The sequence below is a fragment of the Catharus ustulatus genome, chromosome 6, assembly GCF_009819885.2.
Source record: "Catharus ustulatus isolate bCatUst1 chromosome 6, bCatUst1.pri.v2, whole genome shotgun sequence".
In the NCBI taxonomy this organism is placed as follows: Eukaryota; Metazoa; Chordata; class Aves; order Passeriformes; family Turdidae; genus Catharus; species Catharus ustulatus.
In genome coordinates, this window is record NC_046226.1 from 11,377,525 (window position 1) to 11,393,034 (window position 15,510).

The 15,510-nt window shown below is 39.5% G+C and overlaps 1 protein-coding gene across 1 annotated transcript in view; it reads right to left on the reverse strand.

The window, feature by feature from the left end:
- The window catches only part of DYNC1H1 (dynein cytoplasmic 1 heavy chain 1), a 44,360-nt gene that overhangs the window by 1,512 nt on the left and 27,338 nt on the right, over positions 1 to 15,510 (reverse strand). The window contains exons 45-75 of the mRNA XM_033063697.2: positions 15,271 to 15,385; positions 14,997 to 15,158; positions 14,706 to 14,920; positions 14,416 to 14,620; positions 14,106 to 14,279; positions 13,903 to 14,022; positions 13,655 to 13,775; positions 12,863 to 13,058; positions 12,101 to 12,218; positions 10,943 to 11,158; positions 10,167 to 10,379; positions 9,860 to 9,987; positions 9,282 to 9,435; positions 8,428 to 8,574; positions 8,195 to 8,345; positions 7,762 to 8,015; positions 7,491 to 7,625; positions 7,302 to 7,396; positions 7,038 to 7,212; positions 6,149 to 6,224; positions 4,954 to 5,114; positions 4,600 to 4,711; positions 4,457 to 4,517; positions 3,960 to 4,083; positions 3,515 to 3,628; positions 3,059 to 3,229; positions 2,694 to 2,911; positions 2,395 to 2,498; positions 1,815 to 2,026; positions 1,258 to 1,411; positions 305 to 447 (exon numbers count right to left, since the gene is read on the reverse strand). Of these exons, the coding sequence (XP_032919588.1) occupies positions 305 to 447; positions 1,258 to 1,411; positions 1,815 to 2,026; positions 2,395 to 2,498; positions 2,694 to 2,911; positions 3,059 to 3,229; positions 3,515 to 3,628; positions 3,960 to 4,083; positions 4,457 to 4,517; positions 4,600 to 4,711; positions 4,954 to 5,114; positions 6,149 to 6,224; positions 7,038 to 7,212; positions 7,302 to 7,396; positions 7,491 to 7,625; positions 7,762 to 8,015; positions 8,195 to 8,345; positions 8,428 to 8,574; positions 9,282 to 9,435; positions 9,860 to 9,987; positions 10,167 to 10,379; positions 10,943 to 11,158; positions 12,101 to 12,218; positions 12,863 to 13,058; positions 13,655 to 13,775; positions 13,903 to 14,022; positions 14,106 to 14,279; positions 14,416 to 14,620; positions 14,706 to 14,920; positions 14,997 to 15,158; positions 15,271 to 15,385 (4,744 nt within the window). The remainder of the gene's footprint in view (positions 1 to 304; positions 448 to 1,257; positions 1,412 to 1,814; positions 2,027 to 2,394; positions 2,499 to 2,693; positions 2,912 to 3,058; positions 3,230 to 3,514; positions 3,629 to 3,959; positions 4,084 to 4,456; positions 4,518 to 4,599; positions 4,712 to 4,953; positions 5,115 to 6,148; positions 6,225 to 7,037; positions 7,213 to 7,301; positions 7,397 to 7,490; positions 7,626 to 7,761; positions 8,016 to 8,194; positions 8,346 to 8,427; positions 8,575 to 9,281; positions 9,436 to 9,859; positions 9,988 to 10,166; positions 10,380 to 10,942; positions 11,159 to 12,100; positions 12,219 to 12,862; positions 13,059 to 13,654; positions 13,776 to 13,902; positions 14,023 to 14,105; positions 14,280 to 14,415; positions 14,621 to 14,705; positions 14,921 to 14,996; positions 15,159 to 15,270; positions 15,386 to 15,510) is intronic.

Genomic DNA, 15,510 nt, shown 5'->3' on the forward strand with positions numbered 1-15,510 from the left:
TCTATTTACATTAAAATGTTCCTGCTACTACTGGAACACAGTGTAACTGCTAAGATGCTTTTTTGCTCTAAGGCTTTGTCTCCTGTTGTTCCACAATACTAATGCTCCCTCTGATCTCTGTGCAGTTAGCCTGCTAAGCCTCATCACGCTGTGATCAGGAGATGCTCAGCAGTATTTACAGACATTTCAGAGAACACTGACTCAAGTTCCTTGACTGAGGAGCTATTTAGAAGTCCTGATGTGAAGACTCCAGGAAGCAGTTACACAGCTCCACCAATAACCCCAAGAAGTCAGCACAAGGTACCTTCAGTTCTTTTGCTCCACCAGATGCAGCTGCCTGGGAGATATTCTGGAGCTGTTTAATGCGCTCACTGAAGTCAGACACCCACTGGATAACAGTCATACCAGCTGGCACTGTGTAATGAGACCAGCTGCGAGGCAAAATACCTACAAAGATATGATTAGAATTAAGTTTTGTTCATCTATACAGTTGAAATTACACACTTTATTGAAACTTTGAAGACTTGGACTGGAATATCAACCTTTATTTTAAAAGGCTCTTCAGTAAGTGAAAGTACTTTCAAAGATTACAGAGCAAATGGCCTCCCGGTCTACTCTGTATTTAAAATGCCACCCAGTTACAGACACCCTCCAAGAGCAGCTGCAGTTACACACAGCTATTTACTGCAAGACCCAATCTGCAACTCTGCATGAAGATTTGAGTTCTTTAGAAAAAACTGAAGTAGCACCTGTGTTTCAGAAAATACTTTTGTTCAATCACATATTACAACATGCAGCACGTCTGTGAAAATTCCACATGTATGTACAATCTTTAAATAGAAATTCAGAGAACTTGAATATTTTCTAGATTTTATAGGACCAATACTGTTAATTTGGTAGTATAAATAACTTTGTTCTGTCACAAGTCAGAAATTGAGACTAGTAAGATTTCAGCCTAGAAATTAAGCTGCTAATATAAATTGTACAAAAAAGCAAATTAATATTACTATCAAAGCCTAACCATTATATTATTATTATAGCCTAATTATTAGGCTATTATCAACCCCAGCTTGAAATCTCATCCCAAGCCAATGGGAATTTATGCTCAACTTTAAGTATTACGTATGTCAAATGGCAAATCTACCCACATTTTTCTACCATTTTTGGGTGTTTTTTTAAGCTGCTGATCACAGCAACCTCTTACAGAGTGCAAGAAGCAAACAGAGCCCTGGGAGATGGTAATTTGAATTCCCATACCTTTCACCAGCTCATTTATCAGTGTACGCAAATAGTTGGTTTGTTTCTTCTTCCCTTCACACACTTGAACCACGTCTGCCAGGTCCTGACGAACATCCTGGAGCAGCTTAGCTCCCATTTTCACCTCTCTCTCAAAGAACCGGAACAAAGGATCCTGATGGTCAAAACACTCAAAGTAAGCTGGAGATCTAAGTCCTTGCTGGAAAATTGCTACAAAAAACAACCCCCAAATTCTAGGTGGATTGGGCAGTGACACTGTGACTGCAAGCAATGTACATGAAGATGCAGCCTGTATTGCTGAAAGTGATTGCAGAAACTGTTTTACAACCAATAATCTCCTCTCCCTTGGAGAAGCAAGAAAGCAGAAGTCACAGTTAAAACAATTAAGAACTAATGCAGACTGTATGGCTAGCAGTTCATTACATAGCTATGGCACTCAAAATCAGCATCAACACAGGCTCCACTGACCCCTCAGCAGTGTAACTGGTATTTACAAATCACAATGCACCTGAAGTTGTGCTTTTCCTATGCCACATTAAATAAAACATAGTTCTTACTTTAATGTTTTCCACAGTCCGCTTCAGATGGTTTAGAGTTTGTGGGATAAGGTGAAGCCAGTTAGAGGCTGTGGTATGCAGTGTTCTCATCCAGGCTGGGCGTCCATCTGATGTAGAATCAGTTCTTGTTTTCTTCTCAGTTTCTGCATAAGCCAGATCATCTTCATCCTCCAGCATCTGCATTTTTAGCATTTTACTGATCATATCTATGCCTGAAACAGAAGATTTACTGTTAGAGAAGCAGTGCCATCAAGATTAAAACATCCCACTACACGCAAGAACCAGGATTTCCATTATTCCTAGTCTAGACCAAAGATTCAGAACTGCCCAGCTATAGGTGGCTCCAGAAGCTTACATTAAAGCTTTCCAGAATCAAGATAGGAGCTTTCCATCTGGAAGACTAAATGGCTTTTTTTAATTCACAGGCTCCTGGTCAGTTTCTGGACTACTCAAAACCAATTATGTTGCAGGAGAAGGAGAAAGCTATCGACTCTAGCAGAATTTTTATTTCTGTTTTGCTTTTTAATTAAAATGGTGGCCTGGTAATCTAGGGAAGACATTGCTAAAATTCTGGATTTACCTTGTGTGGTCAGAAGAACTTTCTCTGCATTATTTGGCAGCCCCAGCCATGATGGTGTTTGTGTATCTGGGAGCATCTCTACCCACTGGACAAACTCTTCACGCCTGCAAGGCAGAGTTTTAATATTAATTAATGGGTTTCCTCTGCTAGAATGCCAAGGTAATGCTTTTCCTGAGACAGATGTTTACACAGCACAGAAATACAGGTTATGTGCTTGGTTTGTTGTTATTCTTTGTGTGCATTTTTCTAATTAAAAAAAAAGTTGTACATAAGAGATAAGGATAAGGAAAAAATCGTACCTGATTCCATCTGGCATCTGAATATCTTTGTGCCCATCAACCTTGCAAGCCAGTTTGAATTCACTGTCAAAACTTAAGGTAGTGAACAGACGTTCCAAGAAAGTGTTTAACAAACGCTGATCAAATTCATTATCGATACGACCTCCATAGATAGACTGGGCCATCAGTGTCTTCAGTGCAGACCAGGGGATCTTATCAGGGGAAATGTTTTGGCGACCCTATAATTAGCAGGAAACAATTGTTGAATTGCCAACAGGTTTTTTTGTGCCTACTCATTTAATTTCCTTAATTTTTCCAGAATAGACTGTTTCAGTGAAGATCCAAAGTTATCTGTTACCTGTGCCTAAGTACACAACACTACTTGCCTTTGCTGTATCATCCAGCCAGGTATCCACTGTGTCACAGGCAGATCTCAGGTCAGACTCTCCAAACTCGTACTTCTTGGACCAACCCAGCGGAGCATAGCGCAGGCGCTCTTGGATAATGGCATGGAACCAGGCAAGGAGGAAATACAAGCGAGCACGCTCATTTGGAGACTAGAAGTGGGGAAAAAAAACCAACACAAAACCAAATTAACTGTTACTCAAGTGAACTGAGTAAACCAAAGCCTGCTCAAAGACTAGAAAGTATCGGATTTAATGCTGGATTGCTACTGAAACTGAACACACTCTGCCAACAGAAAAAGCAACTACTACTTTACTTGGGTGAAGAGAGAAAAAACACTTTAGGTACATCTTAGTATCTGAGGTTTTATCATCTAAGGTAAGATTTCAACAAACATGTTCTTCCATTTAGTTTCATTAAGACAATCCACAGCTCACCTTGCACATCCTAGAAACTGGAATGCTGCTGAAGGTCCTCAGCATGTTTGCCTTTACACCAGGAGGAGGCTCAAACACAAAGATTCGGCCGGCACGTAACAAATTCACTGGCACCTAGAGAAGATCAATAAGCTCAAATCCAGCTGCTTTAGCCTACACTAAATTAAATCCCAGCACAGTTTGCATTAGCTTCAAAACCTCATGGTGAGCACATGAAGTACTGTCTTTCTTTTGGAGGTTAGGGGAATCAGCAAGAGGAACAGTATATAGTTTACAGTTACAATTCAGTTATCATAAAGCACGGCTAATAACCACCCTGACAGGTCTGTATTTTCCTTCTTCTTTACTGCAGAAAGGCAGTCATGAGAGAACCTTCCCTGGAGGGCACTCTTAGCTCTGTAAACTAGTTACTTTGCCAGATAATCAAATTTTAAATCAGTGTTACCTTTGGATTAATCTCCATGGTAAGGAAGAGTCTGAAGCAAGCATGGGGTTGCAGGGAATGAAGTTTCTTTTCCAGTTGCATGAGCCAGCCAGGAGCCAGGTGAACGTTCTTCAGCATTACCCACCTGTGAATTTTTGAAACAGAACAAATGCTTTTTGGTGAACAGCTCATGGATCCTGGCTGTGATCATCACAGAGTAACTGAATGTATCAATGCTACAGATTTTCCTCCCTCTTTTAAACTTGCCTTCTGCATAGAATCAGTTACTATGTACTGTAAATGGGTTAATTTTCTTGTTTTGCAGGTACAATCTACTTCTCCTGAAAACACTTAAACAGCAGATGTAATCAGATGTGCTTGCTATTATAAACTTAAATTCAAAAGATGGGTCTATTTTTTTGTTTTACTCACAGTTTTATTACTTTAACCAATAGATAGTTTCCACCTTTTACCTTTCTACTACGCAGTATTCTAGCTGAAAATTATATAGAACTTACCTTCCAGATTTCACTGCTGTGTTTATTGCTTTATCTGCTTGGTTAAACCCTTCAGCAGAACCTAAAAGACAGAAGGGTTGTTAAATCTCTTACTGCTAACATTTTCATTTATGCTTAGATATTGAAATAAGGTACGCTCTTACCAATAGCAATAGAAGTAATCTGTGTATTCTGCTCAGCTGCAAGGTCTTCAACATGACCACTGGCATCATAACCAGGCACTGAACACATCAGCACAGGGGTATTTGGTTTCACCTGTGCTCCAAAAAGTTGAAAGGATATGAATCAATCACTAGATAAACACGAGAATGCCGTAAACTCAGTGTTTCTTCCCTCTGTACAACTAAAACCATTATCTTACTCTTAGTTTTACTTAAAAAAAAAATCCACTCCTCATACCACAGAACGCTAAGTAGAAGAAATATTCATGGGATAGCTTAACTCATTGTGGAACTCATGCAAGGTGGCATTAAGCATTTCAAAAACAAGTAGTTTACCTCTGTATCCACAATGTGTGTCAGATCTAAAGGCTGCTCCATAATGGACATGAAAGACTCTCCAAGATTAGTTGAAACAAAGGTATGTGCCATGGCCAACAAACGATCTGGACGGAAGGCCTGGATCAGAAGCAAGCGATGAATGGCCTGTCCAATGGGAGCTGGAAAGAGGAGACAGGGTTAGATGGACAGGTAAGAAAACCATTCTCTATCCCCTCCTCTCTTCAATTCTTCCCCATCTTGTTCTGAAGACTACATATTTAGAAAGTTAATTATCCTTTTGGAAGATCTGATGCAACTTTTAAATGAAATACTTATATTCTCTTTTCAATTTGGTAACTGAAAAAAACAATTAGCAGTTTCAGCTGGTTTACATAATCTACAGGCTAGAATTATTGACATGAGTGATTTTAATTTCCAGGGACAACAGATCATTTCATATCATCTCACTCATGAAATAATCTGCTCTTCTGCTTGAAGTCATACACACTTGACTAGCATGGATAGGGTAGATAACCTAGAGCTCTTCAGTTAATGGTCCAGGAGCTTTAATAAGCAGCTAGTAAATACGAGCTTAGAATCCTTAATTTAGAAAGCTACAGGAATGAGCCTGGAATGATCAAGGAAGCAAACACTTCCTAAATTTACCTTTCAGATGGGGAAGGAACTGAAGGGCAACAGTTACCATCAAGTTCTCACTCTTAAAAATTAGCACTGACAACTAATGTAGCAAGAGGTAAGACTCCATTCTTAGGTACAACTGCAGGACTAAAACTCTACTAGACCAACTCTGTCCTCAGCAAATCTGTGTCTTGGGAGCTTTTTAGAGTATTGATCTATCTCCAGACTGGCAATGACTAAGGTTAATCCAAACCATAACGCAATCTAATGAGATTGTAGAATTATGTTTCATCCTCAGTGGAAGTAAGGTGCAGCAACCAAGTGTAGTAACTACTGCTTAGAACAGTTTGTTCTTAAAAAATCCAGTGAAAACAAACAAACCTCCTAGAAAGCCCCAAAACAACCCAGAACCAAGCCTACTAGACTTGAGGTTCTTATACAATCCCAACTTTATGATTTTCTCAACCATTAAGGTCCAAAACTAAATTCTACTTTAGAATTGCTTTTAAAATCATAGTAACTGCTTAGATCAGTACAGTAGGACTGATACGGACAACAGTGCACCTTCACTTACTTGCAGGTTTTTCTTCAGTCCAAAGGTATGGTACAGTCTGCTCTGGGGAACTGCTATCCAGCCAGATACAGAATTGCTGCATTGAAAAAAAATATGCAAACAACCTGAAGTTGAGTTTCAAGATATCAGAAACGTATAGCAAGGACATGTAAAACTCAAATTACACTTTGTCTATTATCCTATCTTTAGATGTGCCAAATAATTTCACTGATATGCCTCATTTCACTGACAGCCTCCAGCATCCTTGATTCTACAGATCTCTATCAAATTCCAGGCCAAGCTGTATGTTATTTTACCCCAGGCTGAACAGTTTGAGAAAAATTAGATGTGCTAAAGAGAATTCAACTTCTAATATAAAAATTAGGCAGGGCAAACCAAACAGGTACTATTTAAGATATGGACATAACTTGTGACATACAGTTTCACAGTCAAGACAAAGATGTGTTACTCTTTGAACATTTCAGTCATGAGAAGGTGCAGTGTTCAGCTGCTGTGTACCATATAAATTGATTCCACATAGGCATATCCAAGAGCCCACCATAATGAAGTTATGTGTGGCTGGGGCTGCTCTCCTTTACTGCACAATTATCACACAATAATGATGCAGCAAAAGATATGCAGTGTCACACTTTCTGCTACCATGGGAACCAAAGCTGATCAACCACAAAGCCATATGAATGGTAAAACTATATCTGAATGATGAACAGTGCTGGTTTTTACAAGTTTCACAGATGAGTTACAAAAGAAAAGTTACATTCATTTCCACAACTACAACTAATCTTTCCTTTCCACAGTAGGAGAACTTGTAAAGCATGAAGCTTTTCATGCAGACACCTGAAAAGCTTAACAAGATAGTTCAGTGGAGACACAGACCCTAGCCAACACTTACCTCATCAGCTTGAACTTTTGAAACAAGGTCCTTAAATGCAGGAAGGCAGCTCAATCTCATCATTGCTTCTGTCTGCTCTACAGTCAAACCATTGATTTTGGGGAGAGATGCAGTGTTTAGTACTATCTCCTTCCCTCTCAAGAAGTGCTGGAATTCTGCATCATATGTAGGCTCCCTAATGTTAAGGGATAAAAAGACTTTAGCTAGATGCCTTCAAGACAGTCCTCCCTTTTTCAACTAAAGTGAAGCAAGAAAAACATTTACCCAATAGTGCCTTTCAGTTTGATTCGGGCCAACAACATAGCAAATGTTATGTGATCTTGATGCAGCATGCCACGTGCCACTCGATTGAAGGCCACCTAGGAACAAAACAGAGTAGTAGTGTAAGAAGCTTTGAATTCTGACCCTTCAAAAATTATTAAATAATTATGTTTATTAATTTAAAAATGGAACCTGAAAGAGATCCTTTGTGATGATTGAGAGACGATGAGTATGGTCTGTAATTCCCTTCAGATTTGGGTTCTCATACAAGACATTGTGATAGATGTCCAAGAAAAACTGGAGGGAGTATTGGTACAGGAAATGTATCTGAAAGAGAAGAGAGTTTATTTTTTCTCTCTAGAATCCTGCTGTTTGATAACCTACCAAACTGCAATACTGGGCGGTGCCTATTTAGCTTTAACCAGTAAACACTCAAACTTCGTGATAGAAGAATTCAACCTACCTGTTTCAGTGACTCCATAGTAAAGTAGATACTGCTGCAAGCTGTAGAAAGAGGCAAGTACTGCTGAGAAACAGTCTCCACTTCTTGCATGACAATATCAGTTTCTTCTACTTTTCTGGTGACCTCTGCTGCTTCCTTCTTCAGGTTCTCAAGCGTAGTAATGATGGTGTCATCATCCAGGATACGCCCCTTCACTTCATTAAGCGCTTGCAGAAGGGATTTTTCCAGCTGACGTAAACGCAGCTGAAATTCACCTTAATTAGAAGAAAAAAAAAAGGCACATTGTAAAGGTATGTTAAAGAATTACCTGAGTTCTGTGACTTTGCCATTGGGCATCCTGAAAAAAGAACATGAAGACATTTCACTGTGTCCTTCTAGAGTAAACCCACTGTATTCTTTTAGAACAAGAGGAAGTTAATTTTGGTAAACATACCCTGAAGCTTGAGGAGATCAGAGCGCTTTTCATCAACATCTGGTCTTTCAGCTTTCAGGACTTCATTCAGACACTGGCTCTGCAAGCTGCTGCGAGTTACGGTGAAGTTCACAAATGTAACACGAGAGCAGAGGTCTGGTGGGAATTCAACCTGTCACAGCAAACATGAGTAAGTTTTCTCAGCTCCCTTCATATGCCATTTCTACAAACAGGACAGCTTTGATTTTACTTACTGTTGGATCTCTGGTGGAAAGGAAGATAACGAAGGATGGTGACAAATCAATATCTTGGTCTCCCAGAGTAATCAGAACTCTGCCTCCAGTTCTTCGGACTTCACGATTCAGAACAGGATTCAGAACTGGATCGTAGCTCTCCACATCCTAGAAAGACAGATGTGTTAAAGACTGCTGTTTGCAAACATCTCAAGCTAAAACCCACAATCTGGTGGGGGCTTAAAATTCTGGTAAGCAAACAATTGGCAGTTGGTTTGGAATAGGGATCACATTCGGAAGGTATTTGCACTTTAGATGTGTAGTTGAGCTATACAGGTACAGAAGAGAAGTATTATTAGTGGCTGGAATTTTGTTAGCTCTACTGCATGTAAGCCCTGCTCTAAACAACACAAGCAAGTAACTTATCTTTTCCATTTCCACACTAAGAAGTGAAAAACATACTCATTTCAAGTGAAAGTCAATTATTCCTATAGTTGCCTATTTATTCATATTACTGAAATTTCTCCCTGATACTCAGAGTAGATTTAATTCTAGATAACTAACCATATTAGTTGCCATTATCTATGACTAGAGAAAGCACATGAAAACAAAGGAACAGATAGACAAGTTGCAAGTAATTTTATAGTATGGAAAGATCATTTCAAAATAAAACAATTTGATCTAAAAATGGTGGAAAAGGAAATTCCTTCTTTTGATTTTGTAGCTAATTTTTCTCAGGACATGTATCACTAGTTTACTTGTAAAATTGTAAATAAAGTTGCTTGCATGTTACTAAGGGAACACTTGCAAACTTCTCTAATACACAGGACAGAATTCAAGAATTTAAACAGCATCTACATAATCATGCCACTAACCTGAACTAGAAGTGGGTTGCCAAATCTCAAGGCACTTTCCAAGTTCTTCCTGAAAGCGTCATCCAAGAAGCTTGTACGAGTTATCTTACGGTCTTTATATTCATTCATGATAAACTCTGTAGCTTGCCCAGAGGGATCAATGATCAATGGATACCTTAAGTTAATAATACAACAATTTCATTTTTTAGGTTTTGACTGCAGACAGTGTCTAAACAGTTTTATGAATTTACATTGCATTATTAGTCTCAACTCTAAAACCCTGTTTACTCCTTCACTAAGTTGAAGCAAGTTCAATGACTCACTTCAGTTTTGAAAGGTAAGTTTGCATTTTGGCAACAAAACAGCTCAAATAACGAAATAGTTCAAGCCAATTTATTTTAACAGCTAAGCACAACAAAATAGGCAAGCAAAGGTGAAAGAGTTTCAATGTTTACACATGGCTGAGAAGCTTTTATGAACATTAGAGGCTTACACCCCAGAGAAACAGTGCTTTGAAGGGGCTACTGTAATTCAACAGGTGCAAACCCTGCCTGCTGAGAGAATGTTGCTTAAGAACTTTATATCTTAGAATGAAGTACCTGTTAAAGCGTTTGAGCATGATGGCATTCTCTGTGCACAGGTCATCTGCAGGCAGAGAACTTGCTTGCCAGCGCAGCCGCTCATCAGCGTTGGAAAGGTACTCAGTCCTCGCGATGTCTGTGCGGAACTGCAGGAAGCACACACAGTTAATGTTTAACTTGACATTCTCCAACCAGCTGGTGAAGACATTTTAAGTAAATGGAGCTGTACAAAGCTGCAACAACTCCATTCATTACCTAGTAATCCTACAGCTTAACACCCGCAGTAAATCAATTTATGGTTAACTTATCATGACTGTATCTTTACCTGGATATTTGCTTGCTGCAAATGGTGAGACCATGTAGTGAACAGATTCTGACGCATCTGCTGATCAAAATAGCCAGCATAGGCAATAAAAGCTCCCGAAAGTAAACAGTCTCCTGCAATTGTGGACATCTGGTTTTTGAAAGTTTCACTTGTCTTCTCCCATCTTTCACGTTCAGCAGAAAGACTCTTCAGAAGAGCTGTGCTACGGTTTACCTAGAAATAAGTGGTGAAGTAGATTCTTTAGATGATCAAATGTTCTTACACTGCATGTCTCTCAGAACACTTATATTCTGACTCATGGCCCAAGTTAAATTTAAAAGCTCAGAATGAGATTAAATTTGGAGGTTTTCAGTGCTAATTTTTTAAGTTGATTTTAACTGTTGAGGAACTTAAAAGTGCTAAGTACTTATACAGTAGCAACATACCAATAATGAGATCAAGTATACAGAGAAACCCACACTCCCCTCCCTGAAGTCCATTTAAAACATTACAATCTCACTACATCCATGCTTGTTTTCAAAGGTTTTCTACATATTTTAAACCTTATGAGAACTCTCTTGTTAATCAAGTAGCAACATGAGTTGTTATTTCTCTAACTCCAGACAGGTTTCTTGAGAAGCCTCAGAGATGAAACTCAGAGAGACACTCAGAGATTAAACAATTCAGATGCACTGCACAGGGGAAGCAACCAAATCCACTGTCAAATTTGAAGAAGGATTCAATTTTAGACTGTCAAAGATAAAAGAATGAAAAATTATTGGTATATGAAATCTTACTTTTGCTTCTACAGCAGCCAAGTCTGCCTTAATAGCTTGAGCCTCCGAAATCAGTACTGCATATTCTTCTTTGTAACGGGCAATACTGGCCTCAAGATCACGAATCATCTGCTCCACTTCATTTGCTTTCTGTTGGTTGTCTTTGGCATCATCCTCCAGCTTCTGCAGTTCATTGCGTAGAGGTTCCACTCTTTTCAACATATCAGCATAGTTCAGCTGCAAACAATAAATAGAACCTTTACACTTTGTAAAATGACATGTTACCAGGAACCACAGCATTCAGGTATACACTATCAACTGCATCTTTTCAAATGTATGTACTCTGAATCTGTGTAAGAATTAATAACTACCTAAGAGAAACTTAGTATTGTTTATCAGTCTCTAGGACTCTAATTTAAACTAAGCAGAGAAACATAAGTAACTGCTTTTTGCAAGATCCTTGTACTGCTCTGTAGATTTACACCAAGTCACTCAAAAGGTTCAGACCCCACTAAGAAGTGCACAGCATTGTTTTACATAAATATTCAATGGGGTGTCCATGCCAGTACTGTGCTAATCTGCCCTTCTTAGCAGTGAAATGAGTAAAGCTAAGCTACAGAACAATTAGAACAGGGCCTGTTGGCAAGATTCAGTTAAATAGTCTCTCCAGATCATGCCATTCCAAGCAGGAACAGTTTTAACAAGCCAAGAATTTTGCTGTATTGGAACACCAACAGGTAAGTAAAATCATTCTTGAGTATCTCCCTCTAGGGACAAGTTTCCCAAAACCTATTCCTTCAGGAAACTTAAAAGTCTGCTTTGCCTGTGTCCTACTCTGAGGCATGACAAATGCAGTCTCATAAAGGGGACTGCCTTACATTTTCCAGAGGAGGTCTTGTCCTGCAGAATGACATCACCTACAGAAAGTATCCACCAGTGCTCACTGTAAACCTCAAGTTTTTCAGTGCAGAGGGTGTATAACAACTGGCCAATGATTCTCTGGCATGGCACTATATATCCCATAAGCATTCATCTAAACCATCCATTCATTTTCTTTGAAACAAAATAGCTTGTAATACTTAGCTGAATAAATGCAAATTCAGAGCCTTTAGACATTGCTATGTGCGCTCTCTGGCTTACTCCTTTCACCTTGTCTTTGCTTCCTCAAGCTGACTTTACCTGTGCAATTGCCCATTTCACCATAGGTCCACAGGCCAGTGATGCTCTGTTCACAATCTCATAGTTGTAACTTGGATTTGACAGGTAGTTTTTCTTCATTTTCTCCCGGATGGCATCACTGCAAGAGAAAAATTTTACAGCTAATGTAAGTACACTGTCAGCACACAGGTGCTCAGTATCCCTTTATCTAGCCTGCCTTCCACAGTTGACAAGAAACATTTCCTATCAGTTTTGCTGAGTAGTAGCTGGGATGTTTAACATGTTATTTCAGAAATTACAGCTTACAAGTGATATAAAAAAATTAATCAATATTTTAAGATTAGCCATTCACAAGCTGCTCAACTCTGCTCTAGAAACACTGGAGCTGGGAGGGAATTCAGGTGTCTCTAGTTTGACCCTCTGCTCACATTTATAGCCAGCTAGGAAGCTGATGTCCTAAGCTGAATAAAGCCCTCAGCAGCCTGGTCTGTTACTGCTGCAAAACCACTTTCAACTGCCAATGTGGCTTTGGACACCAACACATTGCTTTGTAACCATGCCATTAAGTCACACAACAAGCAGCTGCTTTGCCCCAATTTTCATGATACACCTTGCCTTCAGCAGTCTATTTCCTGTACCACCTGTATGTTCTCCATGTGCAATAAGTTGGTGTCAAAAGAAGTCAAGGGTTACCAAAGCAATTAGGCAGAGGAAAGTTCAGTTAAGACCCTCTGCCCTTTGTAAATGGTTTGTTCACATAAATATCTCACACTTGCACTTTACCTGATTTCCTCAGCAGAGAAGTTAACAATGGTTGGAATGAAGTTCTCTCTCATGATGATGGAACGTATTTGTTTCCAGTCTGTGGTGCTTTCACCTAACAGCAGGCAGATGGACTCCAGTGCCAACTTCACTGCTGCAGGTGGATTGGCCATGGAGCGGACCTCTACCAGGTGCTGCTTCTTTATTGACTTCACAGCTAACAAGCGCAAGAAAGACGAAGAGTGTTGATTGAGAAAAAAAACAAACAGCTAGCAAAGCCCAGCAGAGTATCCTGGATTTGTATAAATGCTTCAAGCTTCTAAAAAGGAATATGAGGTTATTAGAGCAGCAGACACTACTGAATAATTATTATATTACAAGACACACTTTTGTGAATGTCAGCTTGACAAATGGGCATGGGCAACATCCTCTGCTGCCTAAAAATGATTCACTTAAACCAGTGATTTGTCTACCCAGATTAATGACTGGACAGCTTGACTGTATGTGGTCTGCTCAGCAGCAAGGCATCACTGCTCTTTCTACAGCTGGTCTACCAGAAATGAAGCCACAATCCTTAGAAGGAATATAAAGAATCAGACTGGTACTACTACACACCAAGAGAGAGAAAAAAAAAAAGGGCACAAAAATCACAGCTCAAAGACTGTGAATTTAGAAGAAAGGATTTTTTCAACTCTGTTCATCCCCATGCTAAGAGTCCACACTTTCATTAGAGACAGGACCAACCCACATCACAAGAAAACACATTCCCATAGACCAGTTTTAGATCCAAGATCTCTTGAGGTGCTAACATACCATTCTGAGCTTCAATGACAGCAGGCTCCACCTTGTCAAGATCTTCTTTCACACTCATCTGCTTGTCTGCAATGACCTCCTGCTGCTTGTGCAGCTGTTCCTGAATCTCCTGGCTCATAACCTGTAAGGAAATTTCACAGATAAAATAATGCTTTTTAGAAGCTGAAATTCTTCCAGTACTTGCTCTGTAGGCTCTTCTTTGTAAATAAAATACTTGCTATGCACAGAGATTTAACAGAATTTTTTACCTTTTTCTTCTCAGCTTCCTGTTGATCTTTCACCATCTTTTTCAACTTGTCATTGGCCGCTGCATTTTTCACTTCCAGCTCCTGACTCTTTATTCTTAGGTCACGCCGCAATTCCTCCACCTAAGGTGGAGAATTTGTATTGAGCACTGAGATCTATTTACTCACCCCAGCTTTACAGATGGCAAAGTTTTAAAGATATATACCTGATCAACTGTCTCCTTGATTTTTCTAAGACCAACATTCAAATGCATTTGCTGCTCCTCCAGTTCACTTCGCTTCTCATTGAACAAGTTGGCATAATGATTGATGAAGTCCAAATAGTGGCGTGGTGTGATTGCCATGGTTCTGCCTCCTCGTTTTGCCAGTCGAGCATTAGCCTTTAGGGAACAAGGAATTGTAGAGTATGCACTGTTTTAAAATGTATTTGGATGCCAAAGATCATAGTATTCAGGAAACTGGTGAATGATGCCATGGCCTAGAGGTAAGTGTAAGTTAAGCAGTGTAATAACATACCTGGTGAAGAGTCTGATGAACAAACACACAGCTATTAACAATAGCCTCCCTGTGAGATGGTGGCTGTGGCAGCTTATCATACACAACTGGCATGTAATCAGGCACAATGTAATTTGGTTTCTCAAGATCCATTTTGCTTGTGAACTCTTTGCCAACTTGGTACAGTGCCTCAGTTGACCAGTCTCCAAACCAGTTTAAGACACATCTGAAATACAAAGCATTTGTGAAGACTTCCCCAAAGTACTGCTTTAATGGTGCCTGTAAAATACATTGGAATATTCAGCAATTACCTGTTGAAAAGGGCAGGAGAAGTAGCTGCCCTGTCTTTCAGGCCCTCAGAAGATGGATTCATAGTGAACACTACATGAAGATTGCGAATAACTTGGCTGGTGAACCATTTGTAGAGTTCCTCATGTGAATCTAACATTAAACCTTCTTTCTGTGCTCCTTCTTTACACTGAGTCATGAGGGTAGCATATTCATCTCCTTCAAAGAGTCCAGGAACCTAATTCAAAAGATAGTTTTGTTGTAGTTTATAGCTGTAAAAAGGAGCAAAAAATATTTACTTAAAATCTCCTTACCTCTCCATTGGCTAGGAGAGTGTTCATTCTCTCCAGGAATCCAGAATCCAAGACGTTTGACTCATCCATAATAAAAGCTATTTTTTCATTTTTACAGCCAGACCGTCTCAATACTGTCCTAAGGTCTTCATCAAAATCTTCACCTGTGTATTTTCTGTGAACCTGGTAACAGTTAACACTGGTTATTAACATTTTGGTTTAGCTTTTAATGGGATTTTAGGGGTCAATATATAAGTGGGAGCTTTGACTCAGAAGTTAAACTTAGCACACCAACCTTGATTTGGTAGACACTCAAACCGTTCATCCAGGCAACAAATCTTGACAGGGTTGTTTTCCCTGCTCCACTGACTCCAATTAGCAGCAAGTGGCCCTGCGGCTGACGGAAGATTCTGAAAAAGAACACAACCAAGTGTGATTGATAGGCGTTAGCAACTTACTGAAACTTCCTAGAACACCTAGGCTTCAAGTTAGTACCAAAACTGACACCCCTTTACAGATAGGATCCTGCTATCTG